We start from the raw sequence: 26,620 nt of genomic DNA, 5'->3' as shown, positions 1-26,620 counted from the left end.
TTTAATTGGTTGAAATGCCACATATAGGACTGGTAGGGAACAGGTATTCTTGCTATGAGAGTTTTAAAAAGTTGGTGTTTGTGTTAATTTCTAAGAAAATTCCTCTTCGGATGAGCACAAATTGTTCATTCATGAATCCTTAGCTGCATCGGTAAAGTGAAAAGAAAGTGGAGGAGCCAAACTCACCTTACTTCTGCACAATAACTTCAGTGATAATCGATACAGCTCTAACAGCTTTCATCTGTGGGAGAAGTAATGCTAACGAGGCTCTTCTGTGAGACACTGAAACTCACCAGCAGGATTCATTATAGAAAACATACTATTGTGTTAACATGTAGCTAAATTCCACAAATGCTAATATAATCTACAAATGCAACATACATCATACAAAAAAAACACAGAAAGTGTTTCTAATTCAACTGTTTCTGTTTTCTGATAAACATTTTGGTATAAAAAAGTGCTTATATTGTAAATTTTCAGGGAGTGATTAAAGAAAGATGTTTAAAATGATGCTAATGTGGACAAAAATCAACAAAAAACATCAATATATGAGCAATATAATACTACTGGGCTACGCTGGCTTATCACATCCTTACAGATTTACCCATTCTAAAACATGACATGCAATAATCGAGTACAAAAAAATGTACTTATATTTTAAGATTTCAGAGAGTGACTAAAAAAGAAATTCTAAAGTGGTGGCAATGGGGGTAGAAATTCTCTTAAAAGATCAGTATATAAGCAGCATAAGATTAATGGGCAATCCTGACTTACCAGATGGTTACAAATTTCATCAAATGTGACATGAAAAAAAACATCAAATGCATATATAAACTTCTGTTCAAATGCTTCACATTTCATCTCTAATTGTTTTCTATTAATGGTTAAAGTGCAAAAATGTACTTATATTGCAAGATTTCAATAAGTGGCTAATAAAAAAAAATTAAATGATGGCAATGGGGACAAAAGTTCTTAAAAAAGACCAATTTATCAACAATATAGTATTACTGGGCAATAGTAACTTATCAGATGCCAGCAGATTTGCCCATGTTAGCATATATGAGATGAAAAAACAAAATTAAATTAAAATAAAAAAGTTCAGTATGTTGGCATTTTTTTTCCAAATTTTTATAGGTAAAAATTTTGAGTGCCTTTGTCTTTAATGAAAGTTAAGCTAAATTTCTAGTGCTTATCGATTTATAAACTTTATTCTGATGCTGACAACTACAGGGACTTTAACATGCTTTGTCTGTGAATCATAAAATTTTATACATTGTTGCCAAAAATGTGTTTTTCTGTTCAAGTTATTTTGCTGCAAATATGTGCAGATGGCTTAGTGTAACAACTACCACTGCTTAAATATAGTGAACGGCCTAAAACCGGGGAGTCCCAGGCATATGCCATGTGATTCTCCTGAGTAATCTGTTTCCTGCGTATCAGTGCCGCTTGATTTGCTCTAAAGCATCAGATTTATTCACCAGTGGTTCCCCAGTGTGACCTTACATGGTCACCTAAACCCCCCCCCATCCCTCCTGAGCTTATATAACAACCCCATCGTACCTCCTCCCACTGGTGGATGTAGCGGATGAGTCTGGACAGCCTCAGCAGCCGCAGCAGACTGAGGATCTTGGTGAAGCGGACGATGCGGAGCGCCCGGGCCGTTTTGTACACCTCCGAGTCGATGCCCTTCTCCACGATGAGGAAGATATAATCCACAGGTATGGAGGAGACAAAGTCCACCACGAACCAGCTCTTCAGGTACTTCTTCTTGATCTTCTTGGGGTCCAGGATGATCTCCGTGTTGTCCTCGAATACGATGCCAGTCCTGAAGTTGAGCACCAGGTCCATGAGGAAGAAGGTGTCTGAGACCACGTTGAAGATGATCCACGGCGTCGTGGTCTCGTCCTTGAAGAAGGTGATGCCCACGGGGATGATGATCAGGTTGCCCACCATGAACATCAGCATGGTGAAGTCCCAGTAGAACCTGCGGGGATGCAGAACATGATTAGAGATGGAGAAGGTGCACATTTAATCCTTCATACACATAAAAATGCACAAAAACACCAAACCAGAGACTGTAAATATCCACATGTATTAGATCCAACTGTGAAATCTGAGGGGATATCAGATAACACAGCATCAGGCAGAATTTGAGCCTCAGTGTAGTAGCCAAAATAAACACCCCTAAAAATTCAAACACTGGGGTCAGGACTAAGGATGGACCATTTATAGTCCTGGGTGATCATCATATCATGGTCAATATTTGCCATTTTTTCTATTATAAGTATCTGTAAATTATTGACTAATTATTGATAAAATTAAAGGTGGTACATCAGGTCTAAAGCAGCTACATCTCTGTCTGTGGTGTCAGAAATGACTCTCAAACAGAAACTGAACAAGAATCACAAACCAGGAAATTAGCTTCTCTCACAGTGACTAATGCTAATGGCAAGCGGCTGGAAAACAATAATTAATACTATGCTCGGCCAACAAAATGCACCTGATACAACCACAACAGGGCCCAAGGTTGACAGCTAGACACTTCTCTCTGTGGTTCCTCATTGGTGGAACGAGTCACTAAACTCTGTTCGATCTACAGAATCCCTCTCTGTCTTTAAAAAAGGACTAAGGACCCAGGTTAACACCTTCGCACTTAGCAGACTGCAAAATCTAAAGATAAAAAACAAATATAATTCCTATTACTTCCCACACTGCCTGTGAGCACCAAGTTCCTATCAGACTTGAATTTATTTTATGGCCCATATCCAGGTTGTGTTCTCCTAACTAGATCCTGGCTTGTGCTGTATCTTCTATCAGATGTATGTCGCTTTGGATAAAAGCATCTGTTAAATGAAGTTGTAGAATTGTAGAAATTGTAACAAGCTCTAAGATCTGGCCCTTAGTGGACAATAAAAGTGACAGAACAGTGAAATATTAAGAAAATAGAGAGGAACAGCAGATGTAACTTCAGGAAATAAGCTGATCGATCTCAGTCGATCCCACATAAACAGATGAGAGCGTTGTAGTTTAATCACTCCTATTTCTATTTTACATATTCAGTTATAGTCACACCTATTAATGAAGAAGCCTAGTTTTGAATGACAGGTTCTCTGCTATCACATGCTGTTAAAACATTACATTTAATATACATGGATTCCAAATATCATTTATCTGCCTTTCTTGAAAACTAATGATCGGCCTCAGGCCTAAAAAGCCCATATCAGTGGATCCCTAGTCCAGACACTCACAGTGCCGCTGTTTGCTATGGATATCACATGCCAGCAAAGATGCTGATTCTGCTCGATTTGTGACAAGTGGAGATTCTAGCTTCCTCTCTGTTGTGAAGAAATGCACTCTCATGGGCCACACACACTCAGAAAACAGCTCCACCCGAAACACAAAGGCTTGATATTTTAGGAAAACACACATTATTGTTTCCATTAAGTGCAATTTTTCAAACCCTAAGTTAACCCACACCACCAGGGTCAAGACCAGGTCAAACAAAGGCAACACAAAACTCCTAAATTCATTCCAAATCAAGTCCAAATAGACTCAGGGACCCCAAATCTCCATAGCAACACAATCAGAAGTCATCACAGCTGCAGTTCTGTGCTCCATCAATGAACCCAAGCAGTGATTTTTTTTTTTGACATTTATTTGTCAAAAACAACTCAAATCAGCGAATAATACCAGGACTGGCACCATTGTGTTTATAGCTGAAAATAAAATCACATTTAAAGGTGTCCCTACTGACTTGTCCACTTCATTAACATATGGAGGTATCATATTAGGAATAAAAAGGCAAACTTAAAAATAAATTATTATGAAGTAGAATTATGACCTTCTAATTAAGCATTGTACAGGCAGGATTTATGGTAGAGGTGTTGTAATGGACTGCATTACATTTCACTGGTTTCAGGTTTAATACATTCTGATAAAGTAGTTGGTCACTGTATATGCAAATAGTATGCTAATACATCAATTACTGATTTACTTTTAAAGCAAAGAAAAAAAAGCCATGCTTACTCTATATCTGGCCGTTCCACTGCAAAGATTCTCTGCTTTCTTTATCATACATTACGTGACTTTAAACTTCATGTCTCAGGGTTGTAGATGATTGGTGAGACAAAATAAGGCATTTCAGCTGATCAGCTGAAAGTAAGCCGGGGGAAACTGACGGAAGTGTGTTGCTGAGTCATGACTTGAACACTCCGCTTCAGAAAATGTCCTACTGTTAAGCATTGTCTGTCACTTCACAGAATGAAACCACTGACAAATAATCAACAGAATGATACTTTGATGAAACACGCCCCAATAAAAAGCAGTGAAGAGAAGAAATCATTGGTTCAGATATTGAGAGGAGCTGTCCTCGGTGCTGAAACTCAACTTTTTAAGCTTCCAAAGGTTTATTTTTGGTGGAATATATCACACTGCAGCACACTGAACAGGAATAAGAAAGATCTGTGTGGACAATTAATGCAAAAGTTCCAAAAGAGGGTCTACAATAGAGCAACTATGTTGCCTTGACCAATAAAACAGGGAATCCTGTCCATTAAACATTATATTTTTGTAATAAAACTAACTTTGTCTTCATTATGTGAGCTTATAATTCTGTTCAGGCAACATCCTGCATAAAAAAAGTTTGTAGGATTTTTTAAGTTTCTATTTTTGTTTTGTATTGTGTTCATAGGTACAATGCATTCATTTTCTCTTCATTTAAAGTTGCTGGATTTGGAGAAGAGAACAAACATCCTTTTCTCTTTATCCTCCAAGCAGAGCAGCTCAGTGTAACAGCCCGCCCTGTTCATGAACCTAACTCAATTTGACCCATACCTGAAGTCGCTGTATGGGTGGATAATCCAATTACCCGCTGACTTTACGCGCTCTTGTTCCTTCTCCACCGCCTTCTGGCTGCCAAACATGCGCAGGGAGAACTTGTTAACTCCGGGCTGCAGCATGGCACTAAACTGCCGCTGCATGTACGTCTGGTTCGACCTGGGCTCTCCATCATCCGGCACTATCTGGGATCCGTCCTCCGCTTTGGAGAAAGTGACAGAATTTCTCGACTGCTGACTCGGAGTCTGTCCTTTACTAGTCGGGGCGTTGGAGAAGGAAACTCTGGAGTCCTTCTTCTCCATCGCTGCCACGGTCTTGACCTCAGGCCCCACTGAAGGGACAGAGCCGTCCATGCTTGCGATCTTGCTGTCTTCAGCTGCCACTACTCCATCTGGCTGCTTCTCCTGCCTGGAGATGAGGGAGGAGAGGCTCCCTGAACTGGCCGGGTCCCTTCTACAGTCTCCGTTTTTGTTGCATATCATGCCGATGCCCCCCTCTGCTGTGTCCCCTCTGAGGTGTGACTCTGAGCCGCCTTGGCCGCCGGCAGCCTCCCTCTGGCACGACAGGGCAGAGGCAGCGCTGCCACTGGCACTGAGCGGCGCGCAGCAGTCCTCGTCTTGCAGGAGCCACAGCTCATTGCTGTTGGAGTTTTTGCGCGCAATGGACGCGGCTCCGCCTCCTGGCGTAAATTTCTTCATCTTGGCTCCTCTGCTGCTCCCATGATCCTCGCAACCGGTCGAAATGCCTGCTGGAGGCCGTGGAGCCTGCAGGAATTTGGGCTCCTCCTCGCCGTCCTCCGCCTCGTCCATGAACACAGGCAGACAAAGACGGACAGACGGACAGACGGACGCACGGACACTCCTTGAACCTGGCGAGACTGAGCGGCGGTTTCAAAGCAGCAGCATCCCTCTGCTTTCCATCCACACCACTTCAGGATAAACAGCGCGCCGGTGCCGTTGCCATGGATGCAACCTGGATGCTGTTATTGTGTGTGTGAAAGAGGGGGGAAAAAGACGACAGCATCACCAATAAACCACAGGTAGCTGAAGGTGGAACACAAAAAAGGAAATGTTCTCCACCCAGGACACACCCAACCTGACAGTGTAATCACAGAAAACTCTACTAAACTCACAAAAAAATGAATACATCATTTTAACTCACCTGCAGGGTTGAGGTGACAAATGAAGGTCACCAAATATCAAGTTCTGCCTCTTTTTCCATCCATTGTTGATCTGAACAGCAATAAATGAAAATAACTCATGCTGCAATAATCAGATCATCAATACAATAATATTAGGTTTAGCCATTTTTTAAATTAACTGAACTGGGAGGGTAGCAACAGCGCCTGCCTGTTGCTTTAGTTTGGTGGTAGCGTTCCAAAATGATGAGGCTCTCCTGGTGCAAAGGCGCCACCCGGTGGAGAAATGTGCAGATTGCACAGATTCAACAAAATTTGCAGCCATCAAACCTGAGAGCTTCAGGCATAAAGCAACTGGAGTTCTCTTTCTGCTTCTTGAAGCTGTTTCACCTCCAATCCAAGAGGCTTCTTCAGTTTGAACTGACTGATGGGGAGGTCTCAGATATATACTGCCCCACCAACAGCCCCAACATGGTTAAAAGTTGATTAAAGACCCAAACATCTGACTTGGATAAGAGCTGAAGCATCTTCCAAGAACCAAAAAGAGGGATTCAGTTGTTCTCCAGCTGCCTTAAAAATGCGAGTTAACTGCATTATTGTTGACTAATTCATTCAAAGTCATCCAGTGAGTCGTCAAAGTGTCAAACTGATCAAGTTAAGCTAACTGAACAAGTTCAGCAAAGTGAAACAATTAAGTTGAATCTATTTGTCTCAGACAGTGACTACAAAGTCTTGACTGCATTTCTGCTGGTCCTTTAGTTTAAAGTCATCTAATGAGCGGTTACAGTGTAAGGCTAATCAAGTTAGAGGAACATGAGAAAACAGTTCAATAAGCTCAAGATATTAACTTGAATCAAAGACACTGGCTATAGACATTTGTTTTTCTATTATATTTTCAAAGTTTATGGTTTCTTTTTCATTCAACTTCAAGAACTGCTGAAGCTATTTTAGACTCGGTACAAAAACAAACAGTGACACTGCATCTGGTTACAGTAAGACAATTAAGTCTGTGGGTGAAGGCACTGAATTCAGTACCGACCTTTATAATAGTTAGAATCGTTTTGATAATTCTGAATAGAAACAACCAGAAGTTAATCTAAGTCAGCAACACAGAAAATTTCCAACATGTCCATTTTCTCAAACAAGAGTTTGTGGAGTTTTAACTCTAAGATAGGAAATTTGATTATATACTAGATTTGTTTCCGATAAACTTAACCTAATGAGCTTGACTGAACTCTCAATTGTTCATTCAATTCAGTTTAAGGCAAAATGCAGCAAGTTAAAAGTCATGTTTTAGTTTAGTTCTAAATAAAAAATAAGACATTTTTAAGTTTAATTAACTACAAATTAGCAAGACTCATATCATGAAGTGCACAAGACAAAATGAGTTGATTTGGCTAAACTCCCTTGATTATGAGGAGCTGAGTGACGGAGAATCTACATCATAACACCTTTTTCCATCAACAGGACTTTGAGGTAAACCCTGGTTGTGTCTTTACTGCTACTTCTACATTTGTCATGTTCAAATTTTTGTTTTTTAAAGTGGTATCACAAAACCTGGACCCTGTCCATAGACGGCACTCATTGCCAGTGATGCAAATTATCGAGTTAAACACATTACAATGGGGCAACTATTTAGACTCTCAAATAAACGAGGAAAATTATCTAGAAAAAAAACTCTCTATATATATCACGTTTTATTCAGAGTTTTGCTCAGGGGGTCTTTTTTGAAGATTTGCACTGTATGCTTATTACTTAGAATTCATAAACATTAATGAATTCTAGTTAAGACGAAGCATGCTCCTTGTTTAAAAGACCTTTTTTGCCTTCATGATTCACAGGAGTAAACATTTTCAGAAAAGGCTTCTTCCGTATTTCTACTATTCTAAGCGAGTCTTACATCTGAGTAAACATGAAAGAAGAAAAACACGTAAATTTCAATACCTTTATTCAGCTTGTGAAGTTGTACAAGAGGTGGTATTTCCATGTACTTGGATGGTACAACTATTTACATAATTCTGGCTAGGTCTCTTAATCAGTGTAATTCTGAAATGTAACATCCAGTCACAACACTATTCAGGTTAAATGGAACATATGGCTTCTGTATAATCTACACAGTGAAGGAACAGAGACAATCGCGCACACAGTTCAGATCACTTTAAAAATAAAAATAAAACATCCATGATTATCTGCAGTCTTAAACATCAGTGCGCTGTAGTAAAGTTGCATTCAACAGAAGCAACAGTTGCATCCCTTGCACTTGGTCCTAAAGAGATTGTTACTGTGAATGTGAAATCAGCAACAAGAATTGGCAGCTAAAACTTCATTTTAAAATATGTGAATAGGAAAAGGAAATAAAGCACTATTTAAATATAAAGTTTCTTACTCAAAACTAATTTCTTATGGCAAGAAAACCCATCTTTTATCTTGGTAATTTCTAGGGTTGGGTATCGCTTGTATTGTAACGATTCTGCGCATCGATTTTTGTTCTTCATTACTCCGATTCATAGAGCAGGTTAGAGTTAGTACATCAGTAAAATCTCACTTTTTCATCATTTAGGGTTTTCTAGTATATTGGAGACAGTACTGGTGCAGACAGACAGCAGTAGATACACGGTAGTGTTTGCAGTATATCATTTGGAACCTTGCACAGGTGAAAACTGTTCAGGAACCAATAAGCAGAATAGAAACTTTCTTCACAACTCCTTTGGAGTCGCGACTTGATGCCCAACCCTAGTAATTTCTGCATTATTTTTAATTGTCACTTTGAAGTCTTGTATCAGTTAGCACTATGCAAAAAGACAAAAGAGAAATGGTGCTTCTTAAGGCAAAGTATAGAACTCTGCTAAGGGAGTTTTGTGGATGTGTAGGGACAGACCAAACATGTGAATTCAAATGCACACCAGTCTTTGCTATAAGAATGGCAGTGATGTATCTGGATCTAAAAATGTTTCAGACCCTCTGAACAGATCTTGTGCTGCTTTGCAAGTAACCACTCCAGATCTGGGAAAAATAAAAAGCAAAGACTGACAGCTGTGAGGACATTGTAGGAAGCATCTGCATCGACGGAATATAACCACGAACTAAGCATTCCTCACGTGAACGTTAATGATTTTACAACAAACACACACTTGGCTAGAACGGCATTTAAACTCATGCAATATTTGCCCCACGGCCTCAAGCAGAAATTATTTCACGCTATGTTCTCTGGCTGCACAATGTGGAGAAGAATATAGAAGAAACCAAAAATAGGAGGAAATCATTTTCTTAAAACATTAACACCCAAGCACAAGAAGGTACTTTAAATTGCAGGGTGCACAGTATAATGTGCCACACAACCGCTGAACGCTGCACTGACATCTGGACGTCCATCTAAGAAAGAAAGAAAAGGACACGACAAACAACACATTAAAATATTCTATTTTTTCCTATACAATAAAAAAGAAACTTGCAGATTTTGACAGCTTTACTCTCCAATGGACAGTGTTACATACCTCTTTCAGCTTCTAGTTAGAGTTCCTTTGCCTAACATTCTTGTCTTTGTGGTTTGCAGTAGAATTGCTCTTCCTGGAATACATCATAAAACATGAGCTCTGTGACAAAACGCAAAATCCAAAGCGACAATAAAAACAGTAAGTCGCTGAATGTACTTACAGAGGAGCAGATCCTGAGTCATCATCTGAACACCAGTAAATAAGTGAAGAAAGGTGGGAAAAAAAGGGGAAAAAAGGTCAGTTAAAAGCAGATTTATAGTCTGCGATTGGTGTAAGAAATTCATGCCAACCCCACCTGCCCACAGATGATGGTAGCAAATGTTATAACATGACAACCTGTGTAATGTGATTGCAATGAGGTTATGATTAAATCCAACTAAACATGAATGAAAGCATGCCCACCTGTTGCATTTCAGATGACGGATACAACAAAATCCTTAGAAAAATCATTTATCAAGCAATTCCACACACAATCATCCCTGTTCTAGAAAAGACACACTGCTAAATAATGGTACTTTGAATACTGTATGTGGCTTCAGTACATCTAAAACATTTGAAATTAAATAGCTCTTTATGAACATCATAATGCACTATCCTGTGTCATCCCTAAGCATCACAGAGGTTCATGCAATACAAGCAAAGGACACCAAAGTAACACTGCAGTGGCCGTGTATTAAAAACAGTCTTTAAACTGGCAGAGCTAACAGACATCCTGGCATGTACAGTGGCAAGATTCACACGGAGCAAGAGCATGTATTCACAAGAATAGGCAGAAAGTAGGCTAACTGTGGCCAAATGATGAACAAGACAAATGGTGTATGGTATACTGATATCCTAAGGAGAGGGTTGCCTATCGTTTCTCATGCATAAAGTACAAGATGCAGAAAGCATGCAGACAGATCGCTGAAACCTCTTTTAAACCTACTCAGTTTCATTTCAAACCATGACGCTGTGGTGTCTCATTTGACTCTTTCATTGGCTCAAATATATGATTTTGAGGACCAAAACAAATGAAGTGAAAAAGAAAGAACTGCAGCCTGCATTAAGACTCAGGGCCAGTGAAAGAGTGACCAAATCCTCGAGCACATTCATCTTAGAAGTGGTTACTATGAAAGCAGTTCATTCAGACTCCCATAGCTTTTCTCCACACGGTCATCTCAGCTCAACCACTTCAGTCTGACATGCAGTTTTGTTCACTTACCAAAATGCAAAATCAGCAGCGAACAGAGAAGTAAAAATGTAAATAATAAAATAATATGTTTCTATCACAGATTGTTTACACAGAGGCGGAAGCCAATTCCTGATTTTTTTTTAAATGATATAAACGTAAATAATAACAAAACCAAAGACAATAAGGGTTCATGTTGAATGCATGCAACTAGTCTATACACCTCCCTGATACGTCCCCAAAGGATCTCAGTCTTCTGAACTAGTGGCTCAGTGAACTAGGTTTGATGCATTTTTGTTCTGTTAGAAGCTGAATAACCTAAAAGGAGGATTCTTTACATAGAAAATAACAAAAGTTTAAGTTGAAGAGTTGAGTTACAGGTTGAGAAATGGGCAAAATTCATATACTTAACTGTACATTCATTTTTTGGCAGATATTTTCACAGCACTTGGGCAGCAAAGTACTAGTAATGAGAATTTTTCACAAATTAGTAAACCAGCAAAAAGGCCTGCAAATTTTGCAAACCACTGCAAACCACCATGACCAACTAACAAAAGTGGAAATAGCAGTGTAATTAAAAACAAAAAAGAAAAAGGGACAGTATTCATGCAGGCTCGTTGCTACCGGTATCCATGAGGATGTTAAATACAGTCTAGGAGTCCACGAGATGTCCTAAACATTACAGTGGTACTGTGAAATATGACTGAGTCACAACATTTTTAAACCACATTTAAATACTTTCAGCGACAAGTTATCAGAACTTCATCTTTTGATATTTGCAAGAGAAAACAATGGAATTAAATAGAAAGTGAACTTGCACATGTTTGATTTGCAAATGTAGTGCCAAGACAGAGGACTTTCAACAAAAGTTCAGGGTGTTTCACAAACTGCTGGAACACTCCGATGTCCTCACTGTGTCAAGTCTGTAGTCTCAATAATACGAACGAGAAGAATTTATTACGCAATGCTAATATCAGTTTGAACACGGCCAAGTTGGTGCAACGCGTAATGCTATAAGTAACAGGGCATACGTACCGTCGTTGACCTCATCAGGCTTTCTCCTCTTCTCGTAGATGAAGATAATGGTCACGAGGATGATGACCTCAGCCACGATGCCGAGGAAGGGCCAGAGAGCAGCCAGGCGACTGCGGACACGCAGGTGGATCTCATCGCTGCCTGGGCCCAGTTCATTGGTTCCGAGGCAGGTGTAGTCCCCGATGTCGTCCTGGATGCTCAGGTCATTAATGGTCAGAATGGTCTTGTTGGGGGTGCTCTTGATCTCATATTTGTCACCAGTGCCGTTGAGGATTTGCTGAGGGTTACATTGAAGCGTCAAGTTAATGATGCAAAAAACTTTACTGATCAATTTTTATAGTTGGGCAGGCATAATCATTTAACACAATACTAATTTTAACATTGTCTACTTTTAGGATTAGGCTTAAAACTTCCAATTTCATTAAATCGTATAGCTAGTTGCACTGATCAGTTCGTTTGCTTGTTATTGTTTGACTTTTGTGCTAGTGTAGAGCCTAACTAATGCAACACAAAAGCAACAAAAAGCAAACTACCTAACTGAGACAGCAGTAGACCAGTAACTCCAGTGTGCTCAGAGGTAAAATAACTGTTTAGGCAGGAGTCTGGTGGCTTTGAAAAGATTAAAATAACTGCTTCAGTTCCCCATGTGAAAAAGCTGCCTACAGACTTGGTAAAGCAGTGAAAATATTTTTAAAAAAACTAACTGACGCAGATTCTTTTCAGCTGGACTACTGCTACTTTAACCCTTTACGCTTCAGTGCGTCGTAGGTGTACCGCCGGCGGTACACCTACTAATTTGCATAGGAATTTCAAGAATGTCCGACGGCTGCAAACACGATTATACAAACACTATACGCCGATGGAAAGCTTAGATTCTCATGAATCCGCCAGTATAAACCACTTTCAGATGCAATTACTACAGCGGGTGAGAAAAACACATTTGTCCGACAAAAACGAATATTCATCCATCCGTTCTCTATACACGGCTTCAACGCACACAGCGCGACTCACATTTCCGGGTTCATTATTACACACAAAAAAAAAGATTCCACAAAAAACGGCCATAATCCAACCTTTTACATCCAGACGACACAAGCCAGTAAACTGTTTTGTCCAAAACATGTCCTGAAGTCGTATAAAATCCCCAAATCGGTCATTTTCAAGGAATTCAATTCAATTCAAAAAACTTTATTTGTCCCCAAGGGGCAATTCAAAGGCACGTAGAGCAGTCAGTGCAATGGAATAATAATAAAGGCAAAATACTATGTACAGAAATAAAAACTAAAAAATTAAAATGACAATACGGTAAACAATTTACTAGTGCAAATATACAAGTGTATGTCAGTAGTACAAGTAGAATAGTTGCAATGGCAATGAGGTAGGTACAGTAATAAGTCAGTACAGATGTAAAATGCAGAGTGCAAAATGCAAATGGAAAAGTTCACGAGGTCCGTGTTAAAGTCCGTGGGAGGTGGTGGCAGTGGGTGGGGGGTGTTGTGGTTATGAGTTGAGTAATTGGACCGCCCTGGGTACAAAGGTGGCCCTTCTCCTCTGTGTCCTACATGCGGGGCAGCGAAGCCGTCGACCAGAAGGAAGCCACTCAAATGCAGAGAAGAGAGCATGTGAGGGGTCACTGATGATCCGGTTCGCCAGTCTGCATGTTAAGTGCTCATACACTGCAGATAGAGTTCTCAGAGGAAGTCCTATGATCTTGGAACAGACAGTGACAGTCCTCTGCAGGCGGTTTCTGTTCTGGAGGCTGATAGAATAGAACCAGCAGATGATGGAGAATGTAATGGTGCTCTCTATGAAGGAGTAGTAGAATGTCTGGAGAATGTTCTTATTTACTCCAAATGAGTTGAGTTTCCTTAGGAGATACTGCCTCTGGTGACATTTCCTGATTATCTCCTCTGTGTTAGAGGAGAATTTCAGCTGGCTGTCAAAGATGGTGCCCAGATATTTGTACTCCTCCACAAGCTCAACAGGCAGTCCATGGATGGTGGTGGTGACGGCTGTAGCCAGCGCCATCTGCTTGTTGGAGAAGGTCACCACCATCTCCTTGGTTTTTTTAACATTCAGCTCCAAACAAGAGTCATCACACCAGTCCACAAACTCCTGGAGGACTGAGCTGTGAGACCAAGAAGGTCCTGACAGCAGAGACAGGAGGACTGTGTCGTCTGCATACTTGACCAGGTGGGAGTTGGGCTGTGTGGATCTGCAGTCATCAGTGTAGAGGATGAAGAGAAGCGGAGAGAGGACACAGCCCTGAGGAGAACCAGTGGAGGTGTGAAGTACATCAGAGAAGGTGTTGTTGACCCGCACCCTCTGTGATCTGTGGGTTAAAAAGTCCAGAATCCACAGGATGAGCTGATTATCCAGGTGGAAGCGGGAGGAGAGTTTATGAGCCAGGATGTGAGGCTGGAGGGTGTTAAATGCAGAGGAGAAGTCAGCAAACAGAAGTCTTGCTGAAGTGTTTGGGTGTTCCAGGTGACGGTGTACAGTGTCCAGAATGAATGTTTTGGCATCATCAACACCTCTGCTCGTACGATAAGCGAATTGGAGAGGGTCAATCTGTGAGTTAGTTACTCTGATGACATGTTGTTTCACGATTCTCTCCATTGCCTTCATCACGAGAGAGGTGAGGGCCACAGGTCTTAAGTCATTGAGTACTTTGGTTGTACTCTTCTTGGGGATGGGGATGACTGTGGAATGTTTCCACAACTGAGGAACTCTATTTCTGTCCAGGGAGTTTTGGAAGACGGTTTGAAACACACCTCCCAGCTGTTCTGCACAGTGTCTGAGCACACGACCGCAGATGTTGTCCGGGCCGGGGGAGCTGGTCTCTTTAGTCCTCCTCAGGGCTCTGGTCACCTCCTCTCTGTTGAAGGTCAGTGTGCAGTCAGTGGGTTGGAGTGTGGTCCTGATCTCCTCCAGCTGTGCGGTGTTGTCTCTTTCAAACCTGGTGTAAAAAGAGTTGAGGTCGTTGGGAAGAGATGTAGGGCTGCTACCGTCCACATGGATGGTGTTTCTGCAGTTGGTGGTGGTGTTCACAGCAGCCATGTTCTTCAAGCCCTGCCAAGCTGAGCGGAGGTTCCCCTGTGTGAAGTTTTCCTCAACTTTGTTTTTATACTTCAGCTTGGCTGCTTTTATGGCACGCTTAACTTCCCTGTTGACCTCTTTTTTCTCTAATTCAGAGCCAGTGAAAAAGACCCTTTTCTTCTTGTTGATGGTTTCTTTGAGCTCCTTGGTGATCCATGGTTTATTGTTGGGAAATATTGTGACAGTTTTGGAGGGGATAATGCTATCCACACAGAAAGAGATGTAGGAAGAGATGGTGTCGACCTGTTCACTGATGTTATTGGAGGGGATTAAAAAGTTATCCCAGTCTGTGGACTCAAAGCATCCTTGTAGGGCAAGAATGCTGTCTTTGGTCCACTGCTTGATGTTGCAGATGATTTTATTGGCTTTCCGTATAATGGGGATGTATGCTGGAATGAGTAGAACAGTACTGTGGTCAGCAGAGCCTAGAGGGGGGAGAGCAACAGACCTGTATGCATCTGGAACTGACCCATAGCATTTGTCCAACGTCTTCCCCAGGCGTGTGGTGCATGTTATGTACTGCTGAAAACCTTTCAGGGCTTTCCCAGGGGAGCAGTGATTGAAATCACCGAGGATAAACTTAGGTGAGTCGGGGGAGATGCGTTCCAGGTTGTCCAGTGAGTTCATGATATGTTCTGTGGCAGTGGCGGCATTAGCTTTGGGATGGATGTAAACCAGAATAACAAAAAGCTGTGGAAACTCTCTAGGTAGGTAGTAAGGGCGCAGCGAAACAGCCAAGAGTTCAATGTCTGGAGAGCACAGTTTCTCCCTCACAACAACGGTGGAGCACCAACGTGTGTTAACGTACAGACAGACACCTCCGCCATGTTGTTTACCGGTGAGCTCTCTGTCCCTGTCCAGTCTCAGAGTGGGGGCAGAAATGCACCTCGTGATGCCCGTCCAATATTCCCCGTATTTTTCGTAATTTTTTTATTTAAAAATAGAATATTAGCGATTTTTTGTACTGAAAACGGCTGGAATTGACTGAAGCTTAAAGGGTTAAAGGGGCTAAAATAAGTTTGCTGCTGTAGTTTGTTCTTGATCCTCTCTCTCTCTCCCTGTACCTTTTCACAGGTATCTCTGGCTGCATATTTCTTACCTGCCCAGTGTTTGTTGGTAAACTGTTTGTTTCTTGCTGTTCATTTTCTCCTGACACAGATAGACAAATTCACTGAGTCTGGTCTTGCCTGCAGTTTCTTCCCGTTATGTGGGAGTTTTTTCCTCCTCGCCGTCACCAAATGCTCACTCAATGGAAAATTGCTGGTTTTCTCTCTTTGATAATGTATGGTCTTGACTTGACAATGTAAAGTGCACTGAGGTAACATATTCTGTGCTTTTGCATTACATAGATACAACTGATTTAAAATGTTCAATTCATAGCCTAAGAGACACATACCCTACGGCTGCTATCTTCCTCTTTGAACCAGCCCCAGTCAGTGGGCAGTGGATGGCCATGAGCCACACAGACCATCACACCTTTGTCATTCTCATTTCCATGCTCAGAGTGCTTGTAGGCAACAACATGGGGGAGTGCTATATAAAGAAGAGAAACACATTCAGAATATATTACAGATTGTGAATTAAATAACAAACTAATCTAAAATGTTTGTCCTGGAAGAAGAAGAAGCAACTCAACATAAATTTAGGCCAAATAATAACAAATATATTATTATTTAATTGATTCACACAATATTGTTTTATTTTTTAAATATTCCTATGATGTAAAAATTAATTTAAAGCCAACATCGAACTATCACGTGACTGTTCTCATGTGCAGGTGAGACAGAGTTTGCAGCTCTTACAGATATTCCTTATATGCAAAGACAAAACAACAACAAAAAACAACACAAACAGAAGACAGACCAGAAGAGATGATCCATTCATTAATGAAAATAAAGCTGTAATGTAATGTAATGAACAGCCATAGAGTCCCAGTAGATGTGATCACTATCAGTCATCGGTATGAACACCTGAAAGTCAAATATAATCTAAAGCATATCCTTTAATCTACAGACAACATAATTAGTTACTATAAAAACAAAACATTTGCACCCCATGTTAGATAAAACATGATTTAAATGACCACTGACACTAAAAACAACTTTACTGTGAGATATTTGTATACTTACTTTTGACTTCGATCATCTGCTTCACTTGTGGCTCAGTCTTGAACACACATTCATACTTTCCACTATTACTGTGGGTGATCTTGTCCAAACTAAGGAAAGAAAAAACAAATGAGGCCTGTTAATTAACAATCCACACTAGGGCTGCACCTAACGACACGTCGACGAGTCGTCTGAGCACGATACATCATCAAAAGCGGAAGTGAGCGCGCAATGCAACTGAAATTCCCTTCCGACCGGAGCGCGGACGAACGTCGGCGCGACATCGTGCATGTATTATGTATGCACGATGCAGCGCGGATGTCCGCATTCTATCGTAAACATGGATGCGTTTACTATACAGCTGTACCTAAACACGGACATCCACGCTGCATCATGCATACATAATACATGCACGATGTTGCGCCGACGTTCGTCCGTGTTCCGCGCTCCGGTCGGAAGGGAATTTCTGTTGCATTGCGCGCTCACTTCCGCTTTTGATGACGTATCGTGCTCAGACGACTCGTCGACGCGTCGTTAGGTGCAGCCCTAATCCACACAAAATTAATCTGTAACAAAATCAAATGTATTGGTTTCCTCTGAGCCTCAGCATCTAACGTGTAGCAGGTGACTAGTGATCAAAGCTGAAGCTATTATCAGGTTACCACTTCGCTAAGCAAACAATTCACAGTGCAATCCTGTTTACGTGCAACAGCTGGAGGTAGAACTAATGCTGCTTGTCCATCCAACACACATTCCAAATTTCCCCCTCTTAATCACAATCCCACTTTTGTTTGGTGCTACTGTCCTGTACAGTCCTGCCTTCTCTCCCTAATGGGGAATTAAGGTCAGCCCAAGTGAGCACACTGCTAGGGGCGCTTATCCCTGCTGCCAAGACTACCGGCAAAGCTGCACGTCTGCACACTCCATCTCTCTGCTAATCAAGAGCAGTGAATGCCCGAACCATGCCCCTAGCTCTGCTGCTAATGGAGGCAGTCAGGGAGGGAGGGAGTAAAGGGAGAGAGGGGGAGGGATGGTGTACATGCAAAAGACAACATGCAAAGAGAGAACATTAAAAGATAAAGATGGCAATATAGTGTCCAAACACAGCCAGAGAAATGGACAGCATAAGAGCTGGAACAAAGGAGACAGGAGACAGAAAGGCTACAGCAAGACATGCAAAGCCAACATAGCTATCTTATTGGCAAATTAACTCTTAAATGTTCTCTATGCAAAAGATGCTCGGTCTTGAGTGTATGGAACACTTAGAAGTGAATTTACTTGTATGGTTCATTCCCTCAGTGATGCCAATTTTTTAATTGAATCAAGTACATAACAGGCCTCTCAGGAAAAAAAAAAAAGTCTTTGGCCTTATCAGTCAGGAAGAACACACCTAACAAATGTATACAATTGATGAATAACAACTGTTCTCTGCTATAGTGTTGGAAAACATCAACGGCTCTGAATCCACATGTGACGTCTGGACACAATCTCCTACCCCCTAGTGTTCTGAAACTTTAATCTCATCACCTTCTTTGTTCTTTGCCAGGCCTTTCGATCTCCTTACGTTTGATCATTGTTAAGTACCTACATGCAAACCATTCACTAACTACTAATGTATTTACATCCTGTCCTCTTTCTACATTTTGACCATCCCTGTACTCTGTCATTGCTCTAGGTCAGCTTTTGTTCTCAGACCCGTTTTGCATCTGTATGCCCACCGTACACTAAAATATCAACAAAATAGCTCATTGCGGCACACCATGGAACAGTACTGAGTGAATGTAAATACTTACCGGCGAGTTGTGAATGGACTGGCATCAGCAGATACGGAATCCTCAAGGATATTGCCATTGAGTGTCCAGTAGGAACCCTTGATGGGAAGGCTGGAGTCGGTCAAGTTGCAGCTGAGCACCGCAGAGGTTTGGTTGCTGACCTCATGAGGCTCGGTAATGATGTTTGGAGCTTAAGGTAGAAAGAGGCGGGAACATAAATTATCATCTTTTAACATGGGGTAAAATGATGGTTAGACATTTTTACACGCTTGTATGTCAATAATGATTTTAACATTAATGTCCTCAGACACTGAAAATTAAGTCTTGCCTTGAAAAGCATCATGATGAATGGATGCATTTTTTATAGTTTAAGTTACATTTTGTTCCAACACTCAACCGCTGTCTTTAGAAAAAAGAAAAACAATCTTACAAAGTGAAATGTCAAAGTGCAAATCATGTACCATGACAATTTCATGCTCATTGATGTGCCAAACAGTTTACAAGTATATACAAGTAAAGTACAGTACATCACTGCCTAGTTAGTTATCATAATCTTACTGTCAGCAGGAATACATTTTGGCGTTTTGTTTTTTTGTTGTTAAAACAACTGTTCAGTGTTGGCTAGTCAAGTAAGAACTAACAAGTTCCATCAACTTACAAAGTCTGGGAAGGAAAACAAAACATCCACTTCACAAATTTAACCAAAAACACAATGTGACATGACCACAAGTTCTGTAGAAATTCACAGAACTTTCCAAGAAAGGTGGAAAGAGCTCCCCAAAATGGGGAGCCACGTCAATGGTAAAAGGGAGGAAGAATAGGACATGTACTGGGAAGGTAATATATACAGTAACTACAAAAGGTTGTAGGGAAAAGATCCTTTAAAAAACACATGCAGAAGAAGCAACAACAGGCAGATACAATTAATCGGCAATTTTAATGCCAATCACATGACTAAAAGGAAACACTAAAGCAATGCATTTAAATTAAAGTAGTTTTGCTTTAATTGAGTGTAGAAACTGACCAATTCTTGTAAACATAATACTGGGCCACAAGGCAGAAAGATGCCCCATGGCTGAAATATGTATCTTTAAAAATGAGTTGCCATCTTCTGTGCCTACAGTTCAGTAGGCTGTTAGCCACAGGAATGGTCTACAAGCATTAACAAAAGGGGCATCGTCAATGTTAGTATTAATTAAGGAAAATGCTAGCAACATCAATATCTACCGAGAAGAAACACTAATGAAGAAATCTGACACCCCTTTTTGTCTTTCTTTGACTCCCATTAGTCAAATTAACTAAATATTATATTTGGTTCATACACAAAAACGTTGCTGCAGGAGCCATTTGCAAATTTCCAACCTTATGGCCAGTATTATATGCAAGAAAGCCTATGAGGTTTTCTAAGCCTTGACACAAGGGGAAAAAAAGGCATCAGATTGAAGACGTATTCTCTCGGGTAATACAGGACTAGGAAGCAGCCCAGCCATGCTTCATGACCAGGTTCAAATTCTACTACGGAACAACCTTGGAGCTTTTGAGGAAAGAGGGAGACTGTGTACTGGGTGAAGTAGGATGGAGAGGGTACTGGGCCGGGAAACATGGCAGCTGGGTGCAACGGGAGTTGAATGCCCAGGGCTTCACTAATGAGGAGATAACAGTCGAATGTTTCGACTGGAGCCTCCTCGTGCTTCTTCTGCCACTCACTTTCAATCACAATAATGTTTGCCTGCGAGCGGATCCACTTGATTTTTGGCGTCTTCTTCAGTTCATTGCGGTCAGGGTCGTTGGAAGCACGGCACTCGTATGTGCCTGAGTCGTCGAGGGTGAGGCTAGTGAGGTGAATGGTGCTAGTGGCATGTGCTACATATGTGGCATTTATTTGTACACGGTCATTCCGTGCTCCGTCAAACAGCTGTGTGAAGGTCTCATTGGGCTCTTCACCCTCTACGAACCACCACTGCACCTCAGGGATGGGGTTCCCTATTACCTCGCAGTGCAGCTCTGCATTGTCATCGATCAACTTCATCTGAGACAGGGGAGACTTGGTAAAACCCGCTGAGCACCATTAACAGTCAGCCCAGCAAACAGATTTTAAGAAATTTTGAATGTGGTGGGTTTAAAGCAAACAGGGCGATTTCATGGATTGATGATTAAATGCAATAATGGAAACAGAAAAGACAAGCAAACAGGAAAGAGAAAAAAAATAGTTAATAAAACACAAATGAAATGAAAATATGAACGTAAGCACATAGAAAAGGCATAGATCAGAGCAGCACTATCACCCAGTTATTTTGGCAATTGTTCTGATCACTCTCGGTACGCTGACCAATTGATGTAAATATATTAAATGCAAATTAGAAGGCAGTTAGGGATGAACCAAGCTTATGAGTGCAGTATCATGCTCAATTTAATATACTTTTCTAACTAAACTCATTTACAACACCCTTTCAGAAAAATCCTACCTTGACAAAACATACTTAACAGTTTTTGTTTCTTGCTTAACTATCTTAAAAAAAGGTGTTGCCAGAATAATATAAAGACTTTGGATACAGGCTGGGCTTGTTGCCAAAAGAGCTTGATCAAGACATCCCTAAAGGCAGGAATAACAAACACAAAAAAAACAAAACAAAAAAGAACAATGACAATAACAAAACATTAAAAGCATACAATAGCATTCCCATGGAATTAAGACAGCATGTAATGAGTGAAACAGAACATGAAGAGAAAAGCAGATGATGCTGAGATGGAAAAAACATTTCACATTACAAAATCAAATCAAAATGCATGAAAAATGCACCAAGCATTTTGGGCTGATAGAGTTTGTCTGCTGAGCCAAGTTTGAATTACAGTGGTCACTGTGGTAAACTAGGTCAACACAAGCTAGCTTCTTCTTTTTTCTTTTTTTTAAAGAAAAAAATTCCTAAGTGATTTATTTTTTTAGGTGTTGCACAAACTATTTTAAAAGAAATGCAAGCGTATGAAAAGTAATAAAGATTTTTAAAATTCTAAGCCTATAGAAAAATAATCAGAGTGTTCCATGGCATGTTGGCGTCTTTGATTAGGTTGTAAAATCCTGCTTCTGTGTGTATGGATGAGTGTCAGGAGACTTATTTTCTGGCAACACCTTAAGATGTAAATCAGTTCAGAGTGCACTGGAATCTCAATGTGATCGGATCAACCCAACCACCTTTGGAGGGAGTCAGGCTTTTACTGCATTTGATCTCAGCCGGGCGTAAATGCTGTATATACAGCATGACCACATTCTTGAGGAGAAAATAAAAATAAAACAACCGCCCAGCTAGTTGAAAGGTCACTTCTCTCCACCTCTTAATACTAACTCAAGAAAAGCTACAGGTGCAGCCCTTGCCAAAGGGAGTAGCAGTAGTGTTGGTGCAACAAGAGCCTGGTACCAATTCCTGAGACCTGGGGTGCTTCATATCTGTTGTCAAGGCAGCCAGCCTACTTAAAGAGCATTTTCAGATCAAGTTGTGGACACAGTTGAGAAAACAAAAGTTGTTTTAATACCCAGTGTGAATCCATGGCTGATGGATCAGGTGTCACCATTTATAATTAAACTGTGGAACACGTTTCCAAAGTATGGTATATCCTTCGTATTTTGATGGATTGACTTTGAAAAATATTTCTTCTCCTCCAGGTATTCCAGCTTTACATGTCCATAGCAGGCAGAGTGGAATTGTTTGGCCACTTCATAGAACAAGCACGTTCCCCTTGTTTTAGAAACAACACTGAAATAACACCAAATACAACTGAAATACCAAGCACCCCTATTTGTAAGCACAAAAGAAACCTCTTCTACATTTTCTTCCTTAGATGGGTCAGATTTTGGGGATAGTCATGTTGAGTTTTCATTTTCCTTTAAAGTATTTAGCAAATAGCAATAAAAGATCCAACTAAAGACACATAAATGTGAACATGTCAACAAGATCCCCAGCCTCCACATGTATATCGTGTAACATTCACAGCTTAGTATGGCTTCCCCATACTCACAAAAAGGTCACCTTCACAGCACATGCTGCATGGAAGTTCAAGATTAAATACAGTCTAGGCTGAAATCCCAGCTCTTATTAAATGTAAATGACATGAATCTTGACAGTGTAATTCACTGCCTTTAACCCTCTGCCCTATAACACGAGAATCTGCTCATTGTGCTTAGAGCCCTTTCAAAGGTCAAATTTCCAAGTGAGTATTTGACATTTACGTGTGGTAAACAGCAAGTGAAATGGCCTGAACAATGCAACCGGACTGGCCTGAAAAATGTCATGAAATTTGTTGGCAAAAGAAGCCAACACTATGGGCATACATGCTTTATCTTATTCATACGAAGTTTGTCCTCCCTTTTCATTCAACAAGCTGGTTGAAAATTAACAACTCAAGTAGGAATTTGCTGAAAAGACAAAGATCTTTTCACAGATTGAAATTTGTAATCCTCAGGCTACTTTCAACACTCATGCAACAAATACAAGAACATTGTCAAGCGGAATAGGAAAGGCGAGCACAATGCATTTTGCTTCCCAATAGAAGATAGATGCAAATGGTTTCAACGTGATGAACTGGGAAACAATCACACTGATGTTTAAACAGGCCATTTCAAGCTGTCATTTCAGCCACGTATTATCTAGTCAAGGTCACTGTATGGAAATAAACAACTGACGAGAGAACCTCTCGTCTCATACAGCCCACATAAATCCATTAGATGCTAAGTTATCCAAAGCAACTAACTTTCTATGTCTATATATCCAGAGTGCACTTATCAAGTAGCTCACTTTGTTCATTGCAACCATTTAACTGTGATAGACCAGTACAGATTTGTCATTGCTATTTAAAGGATGTCAACTGTTACAGATGGGAAAAAAAGTGCAATCATCACTGCCATTGTTGAGAGCTGCAGGCTTTTATCATGAAAGGATAATTTAAGTGAGAGCAGGTTAAGCAGCTGGAGTCTCAAAATGGTGGACAATAACAAAATGAGTCCGTATTCACCACCATTTGCCAAATTACTTGAACTGAACAACAGGTACCCAATATGTGAAAAAACAGGTCTGTTTGCTTTTAGGAGCCTCTTTTCAAACACAGAGCAGCCTTATCTACCTGTCTGCTTTGTAACCTACTTTATGGTATAGTTAAAGCTGGAAAAGAAGCTGAAACTCTACGGAAATAGAATTTTACCCCTGATGTACTATAGAGCACGTATTACCAAAGCGGAAAACAACAAGTGGCATGAGGGCTTCTGAGATATGTTTGTTTAACGTGCATATGACATTCACAAACAATCCAACTATGGGAGCAACTCGATAAAATTAAAGCTATACTTAGGCTTGTGGGAAACAAAAAATAAAGTGAAGTCCATATTTGCACAACACATTAAGTCAGTGCATGTACTTGCCCATTTATCTTAACTGTCTTATGGTGAAGAAACACAGACAGGAAAATGACTCAGCTTGGATCAACATGATCAGGGTTACAACTCAGCATGAAATAAATGTATCGAAGCAATTTCTTATCCGTCTTGTCTAATAACACTGCAATGTTGAAAGCTGTTGAGTTGCTCGACTACAATTCAGCTTCAAACATGCTCAACTGTGACTGCTAAGACACGCAAAGCTGACTGGCTTTACAGACTCCTAATCAAAAACAACTGATTGCCATTTAGACAGAGCAAGATAATCACTAAACGATAAAAAAAAACAAGATTATTTTACCATTTAGATGGTTTTGGTAGATGGAAACAGGGCGGGTTAAAACAATATTTAACCTAACTACGAATGGTAATCAACCATTTTAAATGTTACGCAACTGCGAGTTCACACAGTCCGTGACAACAATAGGGTATAAATTAACAGTCGGCATCACGTGTCCCATTAAATTTGCTAGCAGAAATTACAATATCTTTCTGTAAAACGCTAACACTCGAAGGAGGATCCGAAAAACAGATGGTTTTCTACATTAATTTGGTCTAACTGCCGTCAAGAAACAGACAGAGGGGATTTCTTGACCGCAAATTAGCAAAATATGTTTCGCTAACAACAATGCTACGCCTAATGGAGCTAACACTATCGGCAACAACAGTGGCCTGTTTGTTTCTTGCTAACCGTGTTTACTGTAGAGTAGCACGTCTAGGACACAGTATTCGACGTCGAAAACCATAAAATGTCTTAACATTCACATAGCGCAGTCCCCGAAGAAAACATTTTGTTAATGTTCGTACTGAGGGCAAAGTCTACATCTTCAAACCAACATGGCTGACACAAAATTGTTACCTGTGGACGCATCGGTTCGCCAACAGCTGAGCAGAAGGGCACTGACAGCCCACAGTAACTTCATGGTCGATGCTAGGTCGTCGACTTATAAAGCAACGTTGAGCTTCGTCTTCTGAATCTTCTCCCTCTTGGTTTTTCGTGTGGTCTTCAGACAGCGGTATGAAGGGGCTGAATGTTTCGACTCTGAGCCGGCTGGAGCTGCTCGTCCTCTAGTTGCACCACACGCACACGCCCCGATAGGCACGTACGCATGACGTTTGCTTAGGGGCGTGGATAGGTCACACAAATTAGATTGTTTATATTTACCGCCATATATTTTACAAAGATTTTACTTAAGCCTCTTAAATTAAGTACATATTCTTATTTACTTTGGGGGAAAAACATATCAACTACAGCTCTTTGAAAATGATCAGAGTTTGCTCCCCATGACAACAAAATGAAAAACTGTGTTCTCTCTTTACAACTCTTCTACATCAATCAACAAATTAACACTTCTTAAGCAGGCTTAAACTCGTTTTTTTCTCACACAGCTCATAATGTCTAATAACGTCATGTTAACACTGGTCTTTTCTTTCCATCACATATTAAACTACAATAACAGAAATGTAGTTACAGTATCTCCCATGACATACCTCTACATATGTAAATTCCTCATGTCATATGTGTGTGTATCCATATTTAAATTCATCATGCCTTATCCATTGTCTTCATGACACCTTTATTATATGTTTATTTTCAGCCTTGTATTTTTTTGTCATTGCCATCCCTCATCTGTATGTAGCACCTATAATGTATTTTTTTTCTGGTGAAGTATCAATAAAGTTTATGTCATCATAATGTATTTCATACTTCATTTGTAAGGTGTAATATTTGAATTTTATATGCATCATTTCTTTGCAATGTGCAACATTTGATTACATATGCAGTATTTCACTTTCATGTACAACACAGTCACTGTAATGTGCAATATTTCACTTCAATCTTATTTTTCAGGTGCACTAATTCATTTTCATGTGCAATATTTTATTATTACATAAGTGATGCTACTTACTACCTTAGTATAATTGCTGGCATTATTTTTTACTATTCTGGCCTTATTTTATTTCAGTCACATATACTTATATTTACTGGTTATCTACATTTTAGGCTATGCATGTCTTATATCATTTTTTTCTGGCACAATCATTTTCTTCATGATTAGTTGTTTGTTATCTTAATAGTATGGTAATTTTACTCATCTACAAGTGCTTTAAAAGTGTTTTTGAGATACTAGTGTCATATTTTTTTATTATATTATGTTTTTGTTTACAGAATTGTCTTTAACCTGAATATGTGCAATGCATTTCAATAAAATTGAAAAACCAGAAGCAAAAATCCCTACTCAGTCACACCTTTTAGATTTAAAATTAAAAAACAAATATTCCATAGTCAGGCTCAATAAGTTTCTCAGCCAGTGTCTGAGTGCATATATTGAGCCAATGTATGCAGGGAAATGTTTGCAGTATTAACACAGCAAATCATCAAGATTCCTCCTCCTGGACTGAAATGTTGGGTGCTTATAAGAGTGTAGGCTCAGTCTTTAGCAATCTGAGACAAAATCAGAAGATGCAAACCCTTTCTTAGTAATCTAATCCACACAGAAGAAACTCATCCCGCCCTGCACACCAAACATCTCGACTCTTTTGCAGA

The 26,620-nt window shown here is 40.2% G+C and overlaps 2 protein-coding genes across 4 annotated transcripts in view; both read right to left on the bottom strand.

Moving 5' to 3' along the window:
* hcn2b (hyperpolarization activated cyclic nucleotide-gated potassium channel 2b) overlaps positions 1–7,109 on the bottom strand; it is a 52,870-nt gene extending 45,761 nt beyond the window's left edge. Inside the window, exons 1-3 of one of the 2 annotated variants that reach the window (XM_051946630.1) lie at positions 5,998–7,109; positions 4,834–5,815; positions 1,561–1,984 (exon numbers count right to left, since the gene is read on the bottom strand). In XM_051946630.1, coding sequence (XP_051802590.1) covers positions 1,561–1,984; positions 4,834–5,645 — 1,236 coding nt within the window. In that variant the 5' untranslated portion in view covers positions 5,646–5,815; positions 5,998–7,109. Of the gene's footprint in view, positions 1–1,560; positions 1,985–4,833; positions 5,922–5,997 lie in introns of those variants that run through there. The other variant, XM_022191717.2, reaches the window with a different exon arrangement.
* Positions 7,110–7,905: 796 nt separating this feature from the next.
* bsg (basigin) lies at positions 7,906–25,174 on the bottom strand. Of its 2 annotated transcripts, none has more exons than XM_051946631.1 (8): positions 24,932–25,174; positions 18,672–18,840; positions 16,900–16,988; positions 16,167–16,303; positions 11,672–11,948; positions 9,629–9,653; positions 9,469–9,541; positions 7,906–9,346 (listed from the first exon to the last, which is right to left on the bottom strand). In XM_051946631.1, exons 1-7 carry the CDS (start codon positions 24,993–24,995, stop codon positions 9,481–9,483), a joined length of 822 nt encoding a protein of 273 aa, XP_051802591.1. In that variant the 5' UTR covers positions 24,996–25,174; the 3' UTR covers positions 7,906–9,346; positions 9,469–9,480. The 2 variants fall into 2 exon arrangements, with proteins under 2 accessions (XP_051802591.1, XP_051802592.1); XM_051946632.1 differs by having other exon boundaries at positions 9,629–9,641.
* Positions 25,175–26,620: the final 1,446 nt, after the last annotated feature.

The sequence above is a fragment of the Acanthochromis polyacanthus genome, chromosome 4 (genome assembly GCF_021347895.1).
Source record: "Acanthochromis polyacanthus isolate Apoly-LR-REF ecotype Palm Island chromosome 4, KAUST_Apoly_ChrSc, whole genome shotgun sequence".
NCBI lineage: Eukaryota > Metazoa > Chordata > Actinopteri > Pomacentridae > Acanthochromis > Acanthochromis polyacanthus.
Note: the sequence above shows the minus strand (reverse complement) of the source record. Positions and strands in the feature narration are given on the sequence as shown.

Coding starts and splice junctions, on each gene's coding strand:
- bsg (XM_051946631.1), bottom strand. CDS start 24,995: ATGAAGTTACTGTGGGCTGTCAGTGCCCTTCTGCTCAGCTGTTGGCGA. Junction 16,304..16,899: donor GCAGATGATCGAAGTCAAAA/GTAAGTATACAA, acceptor TTCTTTATATAG/CACTCCCCCATGTTGTTGCC. Junction 9,542..9,628: donor GACTCAGGATCTGCTCCTCT/GTAAGTACATTC, acceptor GATGTATTCCAG/GAAGAGCAATTCTACTGCAA.